This window comes from Trachurus trachurus (assembly GCF_905171665.1).
Source record: "Trachurus trachurus genome assembly, chromosome: 24".
Classification (NCBI taxonomy): Eukaryota; Metazoa; Chordata; class Actinopteri; order Carangiformes; family Carangidae; genus Trachurus; species Trachurus trachurus.
Genome location: NC_139910.1, coordinates 6,308,971 through 6,325,411, shown reverse-complemented (window position 1 = coordinate 6,325,411; position 16,441 = coordinate 6,308,971). Strand labels below are relative to the sequence as shown.

General features: G+C 39.8%; 1 protein-coding gene across 1 annotated transcript in view; it reads right to left on the bottom strand.

Annotated features, from left to right (window-relative positions):
- igf2r (insulin-like growth factor 2 receptor) overlaps nt 1-16,441 on the bottom strand; it is a 61,694-nt gene that overhangs the window by 35,264 nt on the left and 9,989 nt on the right. Inside the window, exons 3-14 of the mRNA XM_084000671.1 lie at nt 10,225-10,343; nt 7,485-7,583; nt 6,866-6,998; nt 6,067-6,178; nt 5,823-5,931; nt 5,025-5,184; nt 3,627-3,816; nt 3,155-3,258; nt 2,031-2,195; nt 1,746-1,889; nt 763-918; nt 501-638 (exon numbers count right to left, since the gene is read on the bottom strand). Of these exons, the coding sequence (XP_083856797.1) occupies nt 501-638; nt 763-918; nt 1,746-1,889; nt 2,031-2,195; nt 3,155-3,258; nt 3,627-3,816; nt 5,025-5,184; nt 5,823-5,931; nt 6,067-6,178; nt 6,866-6,998; nt 7,485-7,583; nt 10,225-10,343 (1,629 nt within the window). The remainder of the gene's footprint in view (nt 1-500; nt 639-762; nt 919-1,745; nt 1,890-2,030; nt 2,196-3,154; nt 3,259-3,626; nt 3,817-5,024; nt 5,185-5,822; nt 5,932-6,066; nt 6,179-6,865; nt 6,999-7,484; nt 7,584-10,224; nt 10,344-16,441) is intronic.

Here is a 16,441-nt window from a genome sequence, read left to right as displayed (position 1 = left end):
TGTGCGTGTATAAATGTGATCGACACTGGATTTTATTTATTTTTAAAGCTCTCACTGGTCTTTTACCATCTTATATGAACTCGCTAGTATCTTTTAATGCAGGTTCCCATTGCACACGCTCAAAAGACTGGCTCACACTGCAGGTTCCCTCTGTCAACACCGAACTTGGAAAGACTAGTTTTTCTTACTGTTGCACCTTCAACCTGGAACTCTATGCAAAATCATCTGAAACTTACCTCACTTTTACCAATAGGGCAATTTAAATCCATAATTACATCATATTTGACCTCTAACTGCTCCTGCTTTTAACTACACTTATGTATTCAAGTTATACTTATGTACGTTTGTTATGTCTGAATATGTATGTATGTCTCAATTGTTTTGTCTTCTGTCTTTATATGTTCTGTGTTTCATCTCGGCTATATTGTAAATGAGGTTGCTCCTCAATATATCTCCGAGTTTAAATAAAGGTTATGAATGAATGAATGTGTGTGTCGTACCGGCCAGAGGGTCCTCCACCTTGCAGTCGTCTCCCTGTGTTTTGGACAGGACGCAGGCGGCGGAGGTGTACCACTCCACCTCATAGACGCATCCATCAGGCGACACGGAGCGAAGCACGGGAGCGCTCTCCACATCTCCTGTGAGGAAACAAGGAGGAAAACAAGGAGGAAGAGGAGGAAAACAGAAAGCAGAGAGAGTCAGCTGGGTGGAAACATCTATGTAATCTATGTAAAAGCTTCGTATCTCTCCGTGCGACGCCACCTGGTTTACACTTGAGGGTCAGGATGGTTTGGATCCTCGTCTTCTTGTTGGAGCAGAAGCTTCCGTCGGTGTAAACCAGCCGGATGTCGTTCCCTATTTTGGTTTTCTGTGGAGAAGAGAGGAAGCTGCCGAGGCTGACGGCCACTCCAGCTTTATCTGGAGACAGACGGACGGATACGTCAACAAAACACACAGCTCAGTTCATCATAATAAACAATCATCTCACCCATTTAAAAAATTCATTTTATAATGCTTCTAAATTCAAAATGGTGTGCAATATGTAATGTATCAAAATAAATTATGATCTAATTGAATAAAAAAACTTGCTTTTTCACTTGCACCATTACAGTGTTGCCTACAAGCAACAAATCCCCGAAACACCCCCCCCCCCCCAAAAAAAAAATAATTCTTAAAAATGTCTTTAGATTATGTTTATTTAGTCTATTTTAAGAAATAAAAACACTCCAAACATTTTTTTCCAAACTGGCTTCACTGAGCGTACCACAGAGGGTTAAATCGATGTAAGCAAATGTACAAAGAGGATTATTTTGTAATTTTTTGTTTGTTTTTGTATTAATTGATGTTGTTTGTGGAAGTTTAGATAGCACACATATATTACACATGTATAATTGATGTTTCAGACACATTTTAATTACTATACTGTTCATCAGTGTAATTTTAATGCTATCTGCACATGTAAACAGTAGTTCTTTTTAAAATATATCTATATAAAAGATGGTGTATGTTATATGATGAGTGTGTAAATGTACAAAACATTGTGTGTATTTTATGTTTTATGGACTACAGATGGAAATTACCTCTGTGCTAAATCTAGTGCACCAATCTTTTAGTTTTTTTGGTGCTCATTGTTCCTGAATCAAATCAAATTTGATTTTACATGTCAAAAACTGACTGAAAAGCTGTAAAATATGTAGAACTGTGACTAAATGTAGAGGAAAAGCTTAAAGGAGGAGGACTCTTACCCACGGCGCAGATGGAGGCGTTGACCGGGCAGCCTTTGGCGCCTCCTTTCTGAACCACTTTGTGACAGACGTTCAGGTAGAAGCGTGAGTCCGGCTTCGGAGAGTTGGCGTCCACGACCTCCCAGTTCCCACTGGTGTCTGAGCCTGAGGCAGCAGAGACACAGAGGACACTGGGCTTTTACAACATGTCCACTATTTATCCTCAACATTTACTATATCACTAGCTCCGTTTATTTCTCTACTGCAGGCAGTGTCCTTTGTTCAAGATGAAACCGTTAAACTCACCGGGGAATCTGGTGAGGGGCGACAGGTCGTAGTGTTTGTGTTCGTCTCGGACCCGACACAGCAGATCCTCCTTCTCCTTGACGCAGGCGAACGACGTCTCCCAGTCAAACATGTAGGTGCAGTCGGTCTCGCCTGCGAAAACTGGATTCCCTCGGCCGCCGTTGGCTGCAGGTGAGAAATGAGACAAACCACAGCAGGAAAAACATGGTCAAACTACGATATTATTCACTAATTTGTGTTATAAGCTGCACTTTCTGTATGTAGATGCCATGAAGCCTTTTTTTTTTTTTTTTTTTTTTACATTTATTGACTATTGTATATTAAGAGGAGAGAGTCTGAGAAGATGGGGGAAGTATACAAGATGTTGTACATGACTTCAGGACAAAACCACTGCACTTTCTCTCATTTTGACCTGATTATATAGAATCCTTTGGCTCAGAGAGTTTAATTAAAAATGTAAAAACAAAGACATTTAATTCAGAATAATACACATTGCAGGACCCCTAAATGGAGGCATTTTACCCCTCAAATTTGAGACGGAGCAAGTAAATTTTTCATCTACTTGCGCATGTGCAAACAGTAAATTTGTTGTTTTATTTTCAACACTGGTGAAACGTGGAAGGGGCGACTCAAACAATCTGGTATGTGTCATAACAGGTGTCAGGACAATGTGTGTGAGGATCATGAATGAAAAGGAAATGTGAATATTTGCTTTGCAGGTTAATTTACAGTGTGCACCTCCTAAGATTTTAAATTAGGGGGGCCACTGTGCTCCTAGTAAAAAAAGTTAGTCTGAGGTCCTGTCACATTTATGGCACCAGTATTTTATCAGTACTAATTTGCATAATGTTCAAATACCATGACACCAGCCTGTCTCGTCTCACTGTCGTCCACTTCAGAGTTCATGTGCAGTTTAACAAACTAGTTTTCACTTCCTCTGACTTTTATTTCTCCCTGAGACCTGAGAAAGAAGCTGATGCAGAACTCACTCTCAGGTTCTCAGGTTCTGGTTGTGACCACCAGGTGGCACCAGTGGAGAGGAGTTAATCCTCAACACAGTGTTGTTAAAAGACAAAAACAAAGTGTGGACGGATCATAGAGACATAGAGAGAGGAGAAACTCACATGCGTTTTTGTTGCACTCAAAGTTGATGATGGTCATTCTCTGGAAGCCGGTGGAGCATTGGTCTCCGTTCGGGTAGATCAGAGTCAAATCTCCGTCGGAGTAGCTGCACCAGAGGAAAAAACACACACACACACAGAGAGAGTAGGAGGGAGATTTATGAGAGTTTGTTTGTTTTTGAACATAAAATCTGAGAGTGAGTGAGGAACAGACTCACAAACAGGAAACAAAAACATCTCCTGCTGAGAAGCCGTCTGTTTGATTTCTTTTTTTAGTTTAGTGCAGCAGCAGCAGCGAAGCAAAACTGAGCCTGAGCACTGATGCTGAGAAGAAGAACTCCACATTAACTAAACATATATTGGAGCTTTTAAAGTGAAAATGCTGATGTGAAGCTTCCTGCTGTTAAATACTGTTCCCACATACACACTCACACACACACACACACACACACACACACACACACACACAGATTACCGTAACGTCTGGTTCTCGTATCTTCCCGCCACCTTCTTCACGTCTCCGTTCTTCTTCACCTGGCAGGACGAGATGAACGGGCGGTGTCCACACTCGTCATTGAGGATCTGTCCGCACACGTTGAGGTAGAAGACGTAGCTGTCGCCTGGGTCACCGGACTCAGAGTGAGCGTAGTACGGATGATCTGAAGCTGCAAACAACAACAAAAACACAACAACAAATAATTAACAACGATTCTGTTATTATCTCATAGTGTGGTGAATGTGCAGGTCACAACTTGTCCACCAGAGCGTTGTGGAGTTGTTGGATTGTGTATTTGATGAGTTTGATGAGGAAAACCAAGAAATCCCATGAGCCTCCGTAGCGTAGCTCTGAGCAGCTCACGTCACTGCTCCACCGTTCTAAAAATAGCTTGCACCATGAATTAAAGGTAACGAACCTACTGCTATGACTATAGGCTATTAATACAACTATTATGGCAATGGGCCAATTTGCATAAATGTTGAACTATCCCTTTAAGTACTGTGTTGTATTGTGTTGTATCTGTTTAACTATTTCCTATAATATTATATTATTACTTTTTATATATCCCCACTATCCATTAACTATCAATTAAAGGCATAAAAAAGCCCCAAAATACGTTTAGCACAAATAATAATGAGGAAAATACAATCTTAAAACACATAACTGTAAAAATAAAATATAGTGGGTGAGTTTAATCTTAATAACTGATTTGGGCAAAATCAGTGACAGTAATGAGCTTAGTTTGAAATAAAAGTGTTTGGCTTCAGGGATTCATACACACCTTCACATTAACACAAACAGACACAGTGCTGCTGCTAGTCAAACATTAACTCGTGGCCGACATTGTGTCACACAAAAAAAAACCTTTTTCTGTTCCCAACACTGAACCAAGAAGGTCAGAGCAGCTTACTCATGAAGTTACTTCCTCAAACTGGGATATAAAAAAAAAAGTTAAATGGAGCTTAGATGTGTCAGAGTGGTTAATAATAGAGAAGGAATATTCAAACTCCACAGTTGTCTTTGTGGGTTAAAGCAGCAGCAGCACTTCACTTCACTTCACTTGTGCTCCATGAGTTTTCTCCGGCACTTCACTTCCTGCCCTGTGAAGAACCGGTTTGAGGAATGAGGACGTGTTTGTTAAGTGAGAGGAGTTTGACTGCCTCTTATTTCCCTGTGGAGTTTTATAACAGTATTAAAAAGACATGAAGTCGGAACGAGGGCCTCACATTCAAATCTTCCCCTAATAACTTTTATGCCTCTGCTTTCGAAATAAAATTCATATCCACAATTTTTGCTGAAGAAGAGAATGGGAAAAGAATATATTAATTTGTATGCAGATGTAGATGGGGGGATGTTTGAGCTTCTGACACTCACAGCTCAGGGTGAGAGGCGTCAGGTCGATGGAGATGTCGTGCTGCTCGCTGGTCAGTTTGCAGGTGTGGCTCTCCAGGTAGTCTCTGTGGCAGGCGTACTCCGTCACCCACACCACCTCGTAGCGACAGTTCAGCTCCGCCGTCATCTGAGGAGCGCTGGCCTGTGACCACAGGAAGCAGTCAGCATGTAAGCCAATCAATAAATCAATCAAACTTTATTAGTAGAGCACTTTTCAAACAGGAAGGAGCTGAAAGTGCTTTACTTGATAAAAAAAGAAGATGAGATGACATTTACACACAGACATACACACACCCAATTAAAACACAGAGGAGGTGAAAATACTGAGGAAACGCCATCTTAAACCCGACAATTTGTACTTTGGAGTAGGGAAAACACTATAGAGTGGATTAAAAACTACGTTTTTTCCTGTTTTATTGAATTATGTTGTTATGTCTTTGTGTTCATTTTAATGGCTTTTAACACCTTGCCAGGAGGACTACAGTCGGAAACTAGCCGTTGGCTAACACTGGCACCTTTACATTTGATAATGTTCATTAATGTGCATTGTCCTCCTTAAATAAATAAATAAAATAAAATAAATATGTGCAATATATAAATAATTAAAACAATACAAATTGAGATACTGCATAAAATCAATGTTTAAATCTAATTATAAACAATAAATAGTGCCATAAATCTTAAAATATGAAAAATTCAGTTAAATGTCAGACTAAAAAGGCAAGTCTTCATTTTAGTGAGTGTGTGTTTATTCATATATTGTGAGTGTGTGTGTCTTACTGAGTGTCTGCTGGATGGACAGGTGAAGGTGATGGTGACGGCAGGGTGGTGCTCCTTGCACATGGCCGGAGGAGTCGAGTCAGGACTCAGCTCATAGTGTAACCTCAGACTGGAGACAATGAGAAACATGGATAATACTTGTTATTAATTAAAAGTTTATCAGAAACAAACAAACCACAGTCTCTTCTATCTGTCGCACAGTTTTCTACAGGCCGTCGTGTGGTTTCAGGAGCTAGTACGGTACCTGTCGCTGTCCACCAGCTCCAGAGGGCCGGTGGGAGAGCCCATGTTGAAGGAGCCGTCCTTGGTGACCAGACAAGCTGCAGAGCCCTCGGGACACGACTTCTCTGGATGGTCTGAGGGAAGAAGGAGGAGGAGGAGAAGAGGAGAGGAGGAGGAGAAGAGGAGGAGAATGGGATGTTTGTTCTAGACACTCTAATATTAACTCTTTGAGGTCTGTTTTGGTTGGTTTTGAATACTTTTGGTTTTACCTTTATATACCATCCATCTATCATCAATCCAACCATCCATCCATCCATCTCACTATCCGTCCATCTATCAACTATCCAACCATCCATCCATCCATCATCCATCCAACCATCTGTCCATCTATCTAACCATCCGTCCATCTATCCAATCATCCAACCATCCATCCATCTATCCAACCATCCATCTGCCCATCCAACCATCCGTCTATCCATCCATCAATCCAACCAACCAACCAACCAACCAACCAACCAACCATCCATCCATCCATCCATCCATCCATCCATCCATCCATCCATCCATCTATCCAAACAACCATCCAACTAACCATCCGTCCAATAATCCAACCAAACATCCGGCCATCCATCCATCCATCCATCCAACCATCTGTCCATCAATCTATCCAACCAACCATCTATCCATCCATCCATTTATCATCCATCCAACCAACCAACCATCCATCCATCCAACCAACCAACCATCTATCCATCCATCCATTCCAATGCCCGTCCATCCATCTATCCATCCATCCAGTCATCCATCCGTCCATCACTCACTGAGGCTGCGGCAGATGTTGATGTAGAAGTCGATGTTGTCGTCTCCGTCGTCCACCAGGTATCCATCTTTCTGTTTGATCAGAGGGTTTAGGTCGTGTTTCTTACCGTCAGAGTCGAACACGTAGCAGGGAACCTGGAAACAACAGAGAGGAGAGGAGGCTCAGACTGCAGCACTGACATGTTATAACACTGACATGTTGTCCTAATACGAACTTCTAGGACCAGCAGATTCCTGTTACCAGTTGTTTTTTGCGCTTCAAAAACAAAAAAAACAAACCTCAACAGTTGTATTTTTTTTTTTAATAAGTGTTTTTCTTTGGTTTTCATGTGACCAACTAAAATGGCTTTAATCTATTTCACACATTCTTTCAGCTTTTCCATGCTCATCTCACATTACCTCGATCACCGTGACGACATGTGACTTTTTTCCTCTTCACTCATAAATAAACTATAAAACTTTAGACCCTGTAGTACGTGCTCGGACAGAAGTGGGAGTTGGAGAGAAACTGTTGATTGGCAGTTCAACACCTTCTCCTGGCTCATTGTCTCTCACATACCACCACGGCTAAAGGCTGCACAGTTTCACTCTGACATACACTCCACCTCCACCTCCACCTACCTCTTTGTGTGGCTTGAATTTATCTCTCTTACAGGCGACGTAGGTCCTCCATTCAAAGTAATGCACACACTGAGAGACGGCCACGAACTCCGGGGTTCCCTGCAGAACAGAAAACACAGCAAAGGAAACACAAGTCAGACAGAGAGTTTCACACTGATAAGATCGACTGGCACAATATCATGGAGAGGACGCAAATATACAGAATATAATCACTGTTTATCAGTCAATAAAACTTTATTTCTATAGCACTTTTCATACATTTAAAATGTAACACAAAGTGCTTTCCATACAGCATGAAAGTAAACATGTTATATCAGAAAAAATGCTGTGTATCTTAACAGTTAGCACTTATCGGGGAAACACTGGAGTATTAAAAAATGAGGTTGTAAAAGAGACTAAATAGAGCTGTAAATAATACAAATAATAATGGAAAAAAGGAGTAATAAAAGGGAGTAGGAGAAATAAATACATACATAACTAAATGGTAACCCTTTAATTTACAGGCTGCTATTACGTGATATTACTGTAGAAATAGCCAAGAAACAACAGTCAATTTCATAGTAATGTCATGTTTTTCATAAAGGCAGAAGATTACACATGCTTTTCATGCTTGAATTATTTGGAAAAGGTCATCATTTTTCTCCACCAAGTCCTTGCAATTGTTTTTCTACGCAATCAATCGTTATTTCTTGGCTATATTTGTTGACATTACTATGAAATTAACCTTTATTTCTAGGCTATTTCTAGACATTATGATGCAATTACTTGTTATTTCTGGTAAAATAAGTAAGTGAAATAATAAAACAGTAAAACTAATATAATAATTATTAATAATAATTACAAAAAGAAGGGAAATTCAGTTAAAAACAAGACTAAAAAGGTGAGTTTGTATCCACGTTGAACACACTGGAGCTACTGCCGGTGACTCCTGCTCTCCGGATGCCCGTCTGATGTTTCTACACCACTTTTCTATAAATATCTAACTTTTACAGTTATTCCCTTCATTTACACAGTCAGTGTTTGCTCACGGTGGCTTCTCAAGAGCTCGCGCTGAGAAAAGTCCTTTTTTATTTCGCCGTTCAGTCACATCAGCAACTTTTCCCGCCGTGGGCCCGACTTCTTTTTCTTTTTGGTTTTCTCACGAGACGGCACTTCTACTTTAACGAGGTTTCAGGCGACAAATTCTGCTGATTTACATTATGATGATATTTAAAGAACTTAGTTGACAGACTGAGATGATGTCACTTTGACCCTTGAATCATCCTGGATGTTTCCTGTGCTCGTGCTCTGGCCTCACACTGATCATCTGATCTACGGGTCTTTACAGCAAGAAAGTAAGGAGATTTTTTTAGTAAGAAAAAACAATTAACAGATCAATTTCTGTATTAAAATTCTTGTTTGTATAGCTTTTATTTGTATTTTGTCTTATTTTAGTGATTGTTTTTATTGTCTGAACTATTATTTTTGAGCTATATTGGTCATTTATGTGGTTTTTCTACTGTTTTTTATGTTCCTGTTGTTTTAAATGTGCTATATAAATACAAATTGAGTTAAGTTGAGTTGTATTAGAGATTCATATCACATCATTTCTTACTGTTTACTATTAAATAAAGTAAATATACATTAATTAAACTGGTCTCAGACATTTAGGCTCCACTGCCAGTTCTTCATAATATCAACATACTGTATATTATATAAACATTTTCCATTACCAAGTCTAAGAGCTGCACGGAGAAAGAGAGAAATACATCACAGCTACTGTTTCACACTGAGGAGGTAAACGTGAGACTGATCTATGTGAATAACTATTATAGTTTGTATATGAGCTTTTTATTTGTTCAAGTGACAGTTATATTGTTTTTCCACTCCTCCGGTCTCTCTCTGGCTGTTTACGACTCCTTCAACTATTTATAGCTAAATATAAATGTCAGTAAATGTGCAGAAGACACTAACTAAATAAATAAATAAATACATAAAACATAAGATGCCTGTGGAAGCTGCTTTCATTTCTCTTCATAAGACTCTGTAAAGTGAAACTCCATCGTCCACTGATGGAACAGAAAATTCAACAGGAAATGCCACGTGTTGATGTCGCCCCCGTCTCACACACACACACACACACACACAGTGTTGACTCAGACGAGCAGGTGACTGTCATTGTTCTACATTATTTCCACTGACACATTCACTTCCTTTCATTGCAGCTGACGGCAGAGTTCAATAACTCCAGTTTGACATTTGTTTTAAATCATTATTATAACTTTCACAGTTTGAGTCGCACATAAAAACTCAAACATCTCCGTCAGGGTTCATCAGCCTGGTCTGAGGAATAAATAAATAAAGAACTGACTGTCTGAAACCAGCAAAGCACAATCATGTTCCTCAGTGTTACACAACAACAACAACAGCAGCTCAAGTGCTTATTCATGGGGGAACTTCATGTTCAAGTGTGGTTTTATTACTTTGCACCTTCCTAACATGTGTCAGAGCAGCAAAGCTATGATGAGCAATAAACTGAAACATGAAACACATGGATTCCTGCTCATGAAACCAGGTGACATTTCTACTTCGACCTCGGTTTGTACAGGAAACGTTGCACAGAAGAACAGGTTGAAAATCCACCTTGATGCTTTTAGAGCTGCGCAGAAAGAGAAAATAAAACCTAAAAATATCTAAAAAATTAGAAACAAAACAACAAAAACATCCCTTTGCTTTTCTTTTAGCTCTTTGTGCATCTCACCATGGTTTTCCCGCACTGGAAGCTGATGCTGGACTGGATGTTGTTGGTGCTGTCTGGACATTTTTGCGTGCTGTTGTAATCCAGGACGGAGCCAGAGAGCCTCTGCAGGGACAGTTCACCTGTACACAAACACACAAGCACACACAGAGTCAGTCACATACATTAAAACATGTTTTAAAGACATTTACAGTACACACCCCCTCCTGATTTCTTACTTTTTTGCATATTTGTCACACTTACATTTTAATATTAGACCAAGATAAACCAAATTAATATAAAATGCAGTTTTTAAAACGATGATTTCATCTATTGATGCAGTAAAAGCTATCCAAACCTCCCTGGCCCTATGTGGAAAAGTAATGCCCCTCTTGTTAAATCATGAACTAACTGTGATAAACCACATGTTTTGGAAAGCTGAGTTCAATCTCACTCTCCACTGCCAGACCTGATGGATCAAGAGATCACCTTAAGAGATAGTTCAACATTTTGGCAAATCTGCCCACTGACAAATGAAAAAGTCAGCACTCTCTATTATATCTATGACACTACACTATTTAACTGAGCAAAGCAGAAGAAAGAACACACGGGTTTCGGCTCTAGGCCATTTTGTGTTGTGGACATAATCGGGGGCGTGTCCATTCATAAATAGATCCGCCGACCCCAGACAACTGATTCCAATTGTGCAAATGAGCAAACAAGAGTTAATACCATCATAACAATAATAAGAACAACGACAAATCGGAAAACCAAGAGAACATACTGTAACGACCCTATATTCATTTCTGTGAAAAAATAGTTACAAATACATCTACATACTGTATATGAAGCATTCTCCAAAGTAATTCACAGTAGTAATCGTGATTTAAATAAACAACAAAAGCAAAGAGAACACTAGGAGGCTAAAGGAAGCTACAGTAAAACATCTCAAAATGCAACACATCATCCTGCAATCTGAAGAAATTCTGAAATTCTGTCAGTCTAGAAACTGTTACAAAGCCATTTCTAAAGCTTTAGGACTCCAGTGAACCAGCTGCTTTAATACACACATACAATATCACTAAGGTTCATATTCAGTGGCTGCAGGCAGTGATGACTAAAACTATATTTGATGAATAAGCATTTAAAATGTAAAATACTGTACATAAATAAAGGTCTGACTCTCTCAGACTGGACGTCCCTGTGTGTTGTTGTTATAGCACACAGTAATATCCTAAACTCTGCCCTGCTGTAACACACAAACATAAAGGATGAACCTCTGCACCATGACATCCTAACCCTGATGTCAGCACCCAGGATTCATCACCATCATCATATACACACACACACACAGCGGTGGGAAACGTCCTGCATGAAGCCTCCGACTTGATTTAAGACTCAGGAAGTTAAATAAACGGACAGCAGGTCAGTCAGAGGAGGAACTCATTTCTGTGAGCAGTGTACATTAACAGATGAAGCTGAAAATTACGTTTCAAAACAAAACCAACTCCAACCAACCAGACCCCGAGCTTTGAATAATGAAGTTTCTGTAGATTTGTTATTTTCAACTAACTCCCAAATGATATGAATCAACAGTGTAATAGTATGTGGTTTTATAGTTTATGCTTGTATTTAAGTTTTTAATGCTGATATTCAACTTCCTTCTGCTTCTGACTCCTTCTCTCACATCAACACCATCACAGTCATGTCGAACATGCGGACAGTCAAACTGCTGCAGGATCAGGAAGTTAAAGTGAAGTAGAGTTAGTCACCAGCTCTCTGTAGTTTCCTATCACCAACCACTAAAGTTGCAGATTCAGTCCTCGTCTACCCACTCATATGGCAAAGTGAGGGCTTAAATGTGAATTTTATCAGAATTTTGCGAAGGACAGACAAGATGGAAACATAAAACAACCTCCTGTACATTCAAAACAATGAAAAAATCTTCATATTTCCACTGATATATCTGACAAATAAAGATTTATACATTTTGCAAATGGTCACTTGGATAATTTTTAGTTTATTTTGGACATTAAAATTGTTTTCCCAGGTCCATGAACAGGTAAACTCATTATTGTCAGTGACCTGGAACGAAGTCTGAAAGGAAAAGCTTCATTTGGTTTTAATTAAAAATGAATTTAAGTCCTGAGCAAACAATCTACAGTAAACTAACTGTGAAGTCAAACATCAGGAGGAAGCTGCTCTGAAGTTTTGTTTATCTCTCTGGAGCAAAGTGAAATCTAGATCTTTATGACTCTTATTATTCAAATGTTGGTTTCAGCTCTACATAAACATCTCTTATAAAAGTCACTGTCACTCTGATCCTCATGTAATAAACTCTATTTATAAATACAGTATGTATCTGTCTGTGTTTAACAGGCGACACCACTCTGGTGCTTAAGTTTCTCCTAATATTCCTTTAGACATAAACATAAAATCTCCTTTTTAGCATCAGTAAATGAAAACTGAGTTTTTTTCTACGCTTTAACCCTTTAAAGTTGTTGTTACATGAAGGAACAACACAGTAGTGGTCTCTCATGTGTCTCTTCTAATCCTGTACCTCCACAGTTTCATTTTTCGCTGTCTCTGTCTGTAGCCGTCCTTCACTTTCACCGACTCTGTGAAACTAAACTTCCATTTCCTTCTAAATGTTTATGTTTCATGTGTTAGTTTGACAGTTTTTTAAAGTATATTGAAAATCCATTTAACAAATTATGTTACGTTGTCTGTTTGCTTCTCTTCCCCTTTAAGGATTTCTATAGAGAAAACCTCCAGAGCTTCAGTGGTGTTACAGTATAATGAGAGTGTCCTCTGCTCCCTCTGATAATGAGAATGGCAGCTCTGCTATCACACAAGGGACCGACCATAAAGGAATGTGACTCAACAACACGTCGGTGACCTACTAACACCAAATACCAAACTACAACAACAACTACTGCTGCTGCTGCTGCTGCTGCTGTTTGTCTGTGAACACGGTTCATGTGGAGCTGAGCTCAGGTTGCAGCCTGTTGCTCTGCTCTGATATCAGCACATGTTTTATTATGACTGGTCAGAGGACACTGAGCAAACACACATGATCATATACAGCCTAGTGCTGCTGCTGCTGCTGACACGTCTTAGATAACACTGGGAGGATTAGCTACATGGTTAATTGATTAGAGGCAGAAATGAAAATGAATTATTGCTGCTTAATAAAAGACACTATGTTTGTTTTTAGTCTGGTTTTATACAGTGTTGGGAACGTTACTTTTAAGTAATTAGTTATAGTTACTAATTACTTCTCCCAAAAAGTAACTGAGTTAGTAACTCCACTACTTCACTATAATAGTAACTAGTTACCAGGGAAAGTAACTATTGCGTTACTTTTTCTTTCTTTTTTTTAAGTTTAAATATGTCGAAGAATTTGGATTTTTTTTCTCTCATTTTTAAATTGTATTTTATTGTTTTCATATATTTCACTGATCGCAATTATGGAATGCAAGTGTGTGTTTTATTGAAAGCGAGGCTGGTGTGCCTATGAAAATAGGTTACAGTGGGTTTTTTAAGTGCTGTGGCTACAAGCAAATCTCATATTGTCTCTGTACAAAGACAACAAAGACCTTTTTAAATGTGAAAACAGCGGAGACCTATTCAAGATTTGCGTTTAATAACAGGCGAAACATCGAAATTAATTTATTCATGGCCACATTAAGTGAAATTATTAACTTTACCGATTATCCATCTGATTATCTGTCCTGCTGCGAGCGCACAACAGGGTATCTGCGGATCCTTAAAAAGTCTTAAATTCATGTATCTAAAATTAAGGCCTTAAAAAGTATTAAATTTATTAGAAAATTCTAAGATGGTCTTAAATATATAATACACAGCATCATAAAATATGTATGCACTTAAACTTTTATATGAAATAACAGGGTATGCGCGCGGGGTCTTAAAAAGTCTAAAATGTGAAAATCTAAATTTTAGGTCTTAATGTCTTAAATTTGTTGAATTATTGTGTTCAAGTCTTAAATAATTTTAGACAGGTCTTACATTTTCTTATGCCCACCATGGGCGAGCATTTCACTCGCATTTGCCCCTAAAAAAAACAAACATGTGTGAACCGGAAAAATCACAAAAAGAAAGAGCACACGATTGGTCAAAAACTACAAATCCCACAATTATCGGGCCTCAACAATAACAGTAGTTAGTGTAAGTAAGGGAGAGTGGAGCTGTAGGTGAAAAGAGGAAACAACGCCACGTCTGGTCCTGTTCTATGTTGTTCGTTCACACCGTCACCGTTTATTCGTTACGTCCGCGGTGTAAAAGGCCGTGACGCAAAGACGCGATTAGGCGCGAGACGCGATTAGGCGCGCGACGCGGTATACGCGACTTTTTTTTTTTGCGACGCAATACACCCGATTCTTTTATGGCGACGGGACCTTCGCGTCTTCGACGCTTTTTTTTCGCTCGAGTTTATACGCGCGACCAAACGCGAGATACGCGAGAAATGCGATTTATCGCTCGCTTTGACTTTGTGTAAATTCGCGTCTTCACGAGCCCGCCCATTTTCACTACAACAACAACAACATTTCTGCTCTCACCAACCATGGTTGAGGTCACAACGCTGCTGTAGCTGCTCTGGAAGAGTTCCAGCTGATGAGCTACAGAGACTTTAGAGTCGAAGAGGAGCAGTGCGTCGCTGTGTCGGACTGTTTGGATTTAATGAAGAAGCTGCACAGAGTCAGGTGAGCAGAAGCTCAGGACAAACACTTCGCTCCGGGACATAATGTAGCTACACCTCACATGTTCTTGTCTTTTACCTCAGGGAGATTAAAGTAGTGTCTGTTTCCACTTTCCCTCCGATCTCGGCAGCTTCCCTCTGCTAGTCTGTGTGTGTGAGGCTAAACTGCGTGCGTGTGTGGTTTGTGTACAAACTGAACACTGCCTCTGATTGGCTTAGCATGAAACCTTACTCTGCCTCAACCAATCATCATCACTTATGCGGTTGTCTCGTCCCTCCCTCCTCCCCCCTCCCCTCACCAAAGGAGAGGAGGGAAAAAAAACAACAGTTTAGCAGCTTCTGTGTCTGAGATGAGATGAGCCAAGTCGGAGGACAACGGCTTCACTGAGTAGTTTGTAACGCGCCTCATTTAATTGTCGGTAACGGTAACGGCGTTGTAACGGTGGAAATAGTAATTAGTTAGATTACTCGTTACTGAAAAAGATAACGCCGTTAGTAACGCCGTTTATTTTAACGCTGTTATTCCCATCACTGGTTTTATATACAGCTATCTGAGCTTCTCCTTTTAGTTCTCCAACCAATCAGAGAGCTGGTTGTTGGTTAGGCCTGGTTTAACCAGAGTCACAGAGCAGCTACATGACTCAGCTACAGATATTGTTGAGCCGTACAGTAAACACAGCTGGAAAAACAGAATAGGAGCAGAAGAGAGAACACAGGAAGGTGTTTCTACCTTCCACTGCCATTTCTTCTCATATTCTAGTTTTTATTCATGAATGAATACATGTAAAAATGGTTCTAATAGAAGTTTTATGCCATCTCTAGAAAAAAAAAATCTAAATATTAAGCATAATTAATGGATAATGTTTTTTTTATATTCCTATTTGTAATGCCTATTAAATTTAAGAGAAATGTTCTGCTTTAAAATCTATGTTGGTCTCCAGACGCATATCTCCAGAGACTCTCAACCACGACATATTTATTCATTTAATATTTATGCTGTTTTGTCTTTCCATTTTAACTTAAGCTTGCTGCTCTACCTGCTTTTTTAAATTTCCCCTCGGGGACAAGTTGAATTTAATTGAATTGAATTGTCTGATTTGTTTTAGACTCCTGAAGGCAACATGAAGCTGCAACGGCTCCACCGACCCCCAGGTATCAAACCCTCTGCGAGGTGATGAGGTGACCTCGTTAGCAGCATCGTTAATGTGGAGTGTGTTTGTGTCCAGCTGGTGAACGAGTCAAATCCAACAACGTCTCTCTCTCTGTCTCTCTCTGTCTCTCTCTCTTGTGTCTCTCTCTCTGAGTCTCTGCCAGCTCCTGAGGGAGGAATCTGGCTCTTTAGCTGCTAAATGCTCCACTTTCTCCACCAGCTGCTCTCTGGCGGCGACTGCCCACTGTTTGATGCCGAGCAGGTGGAGCTCAGTGGGATTCCTCTGAGCTTCTTCTTCACCGAGAGGAGCCGAGCGCTGGAGCTGCTGCTGCTGCTGCTGCTGCTGCTGGAAACCACGACGCAGTCAGACT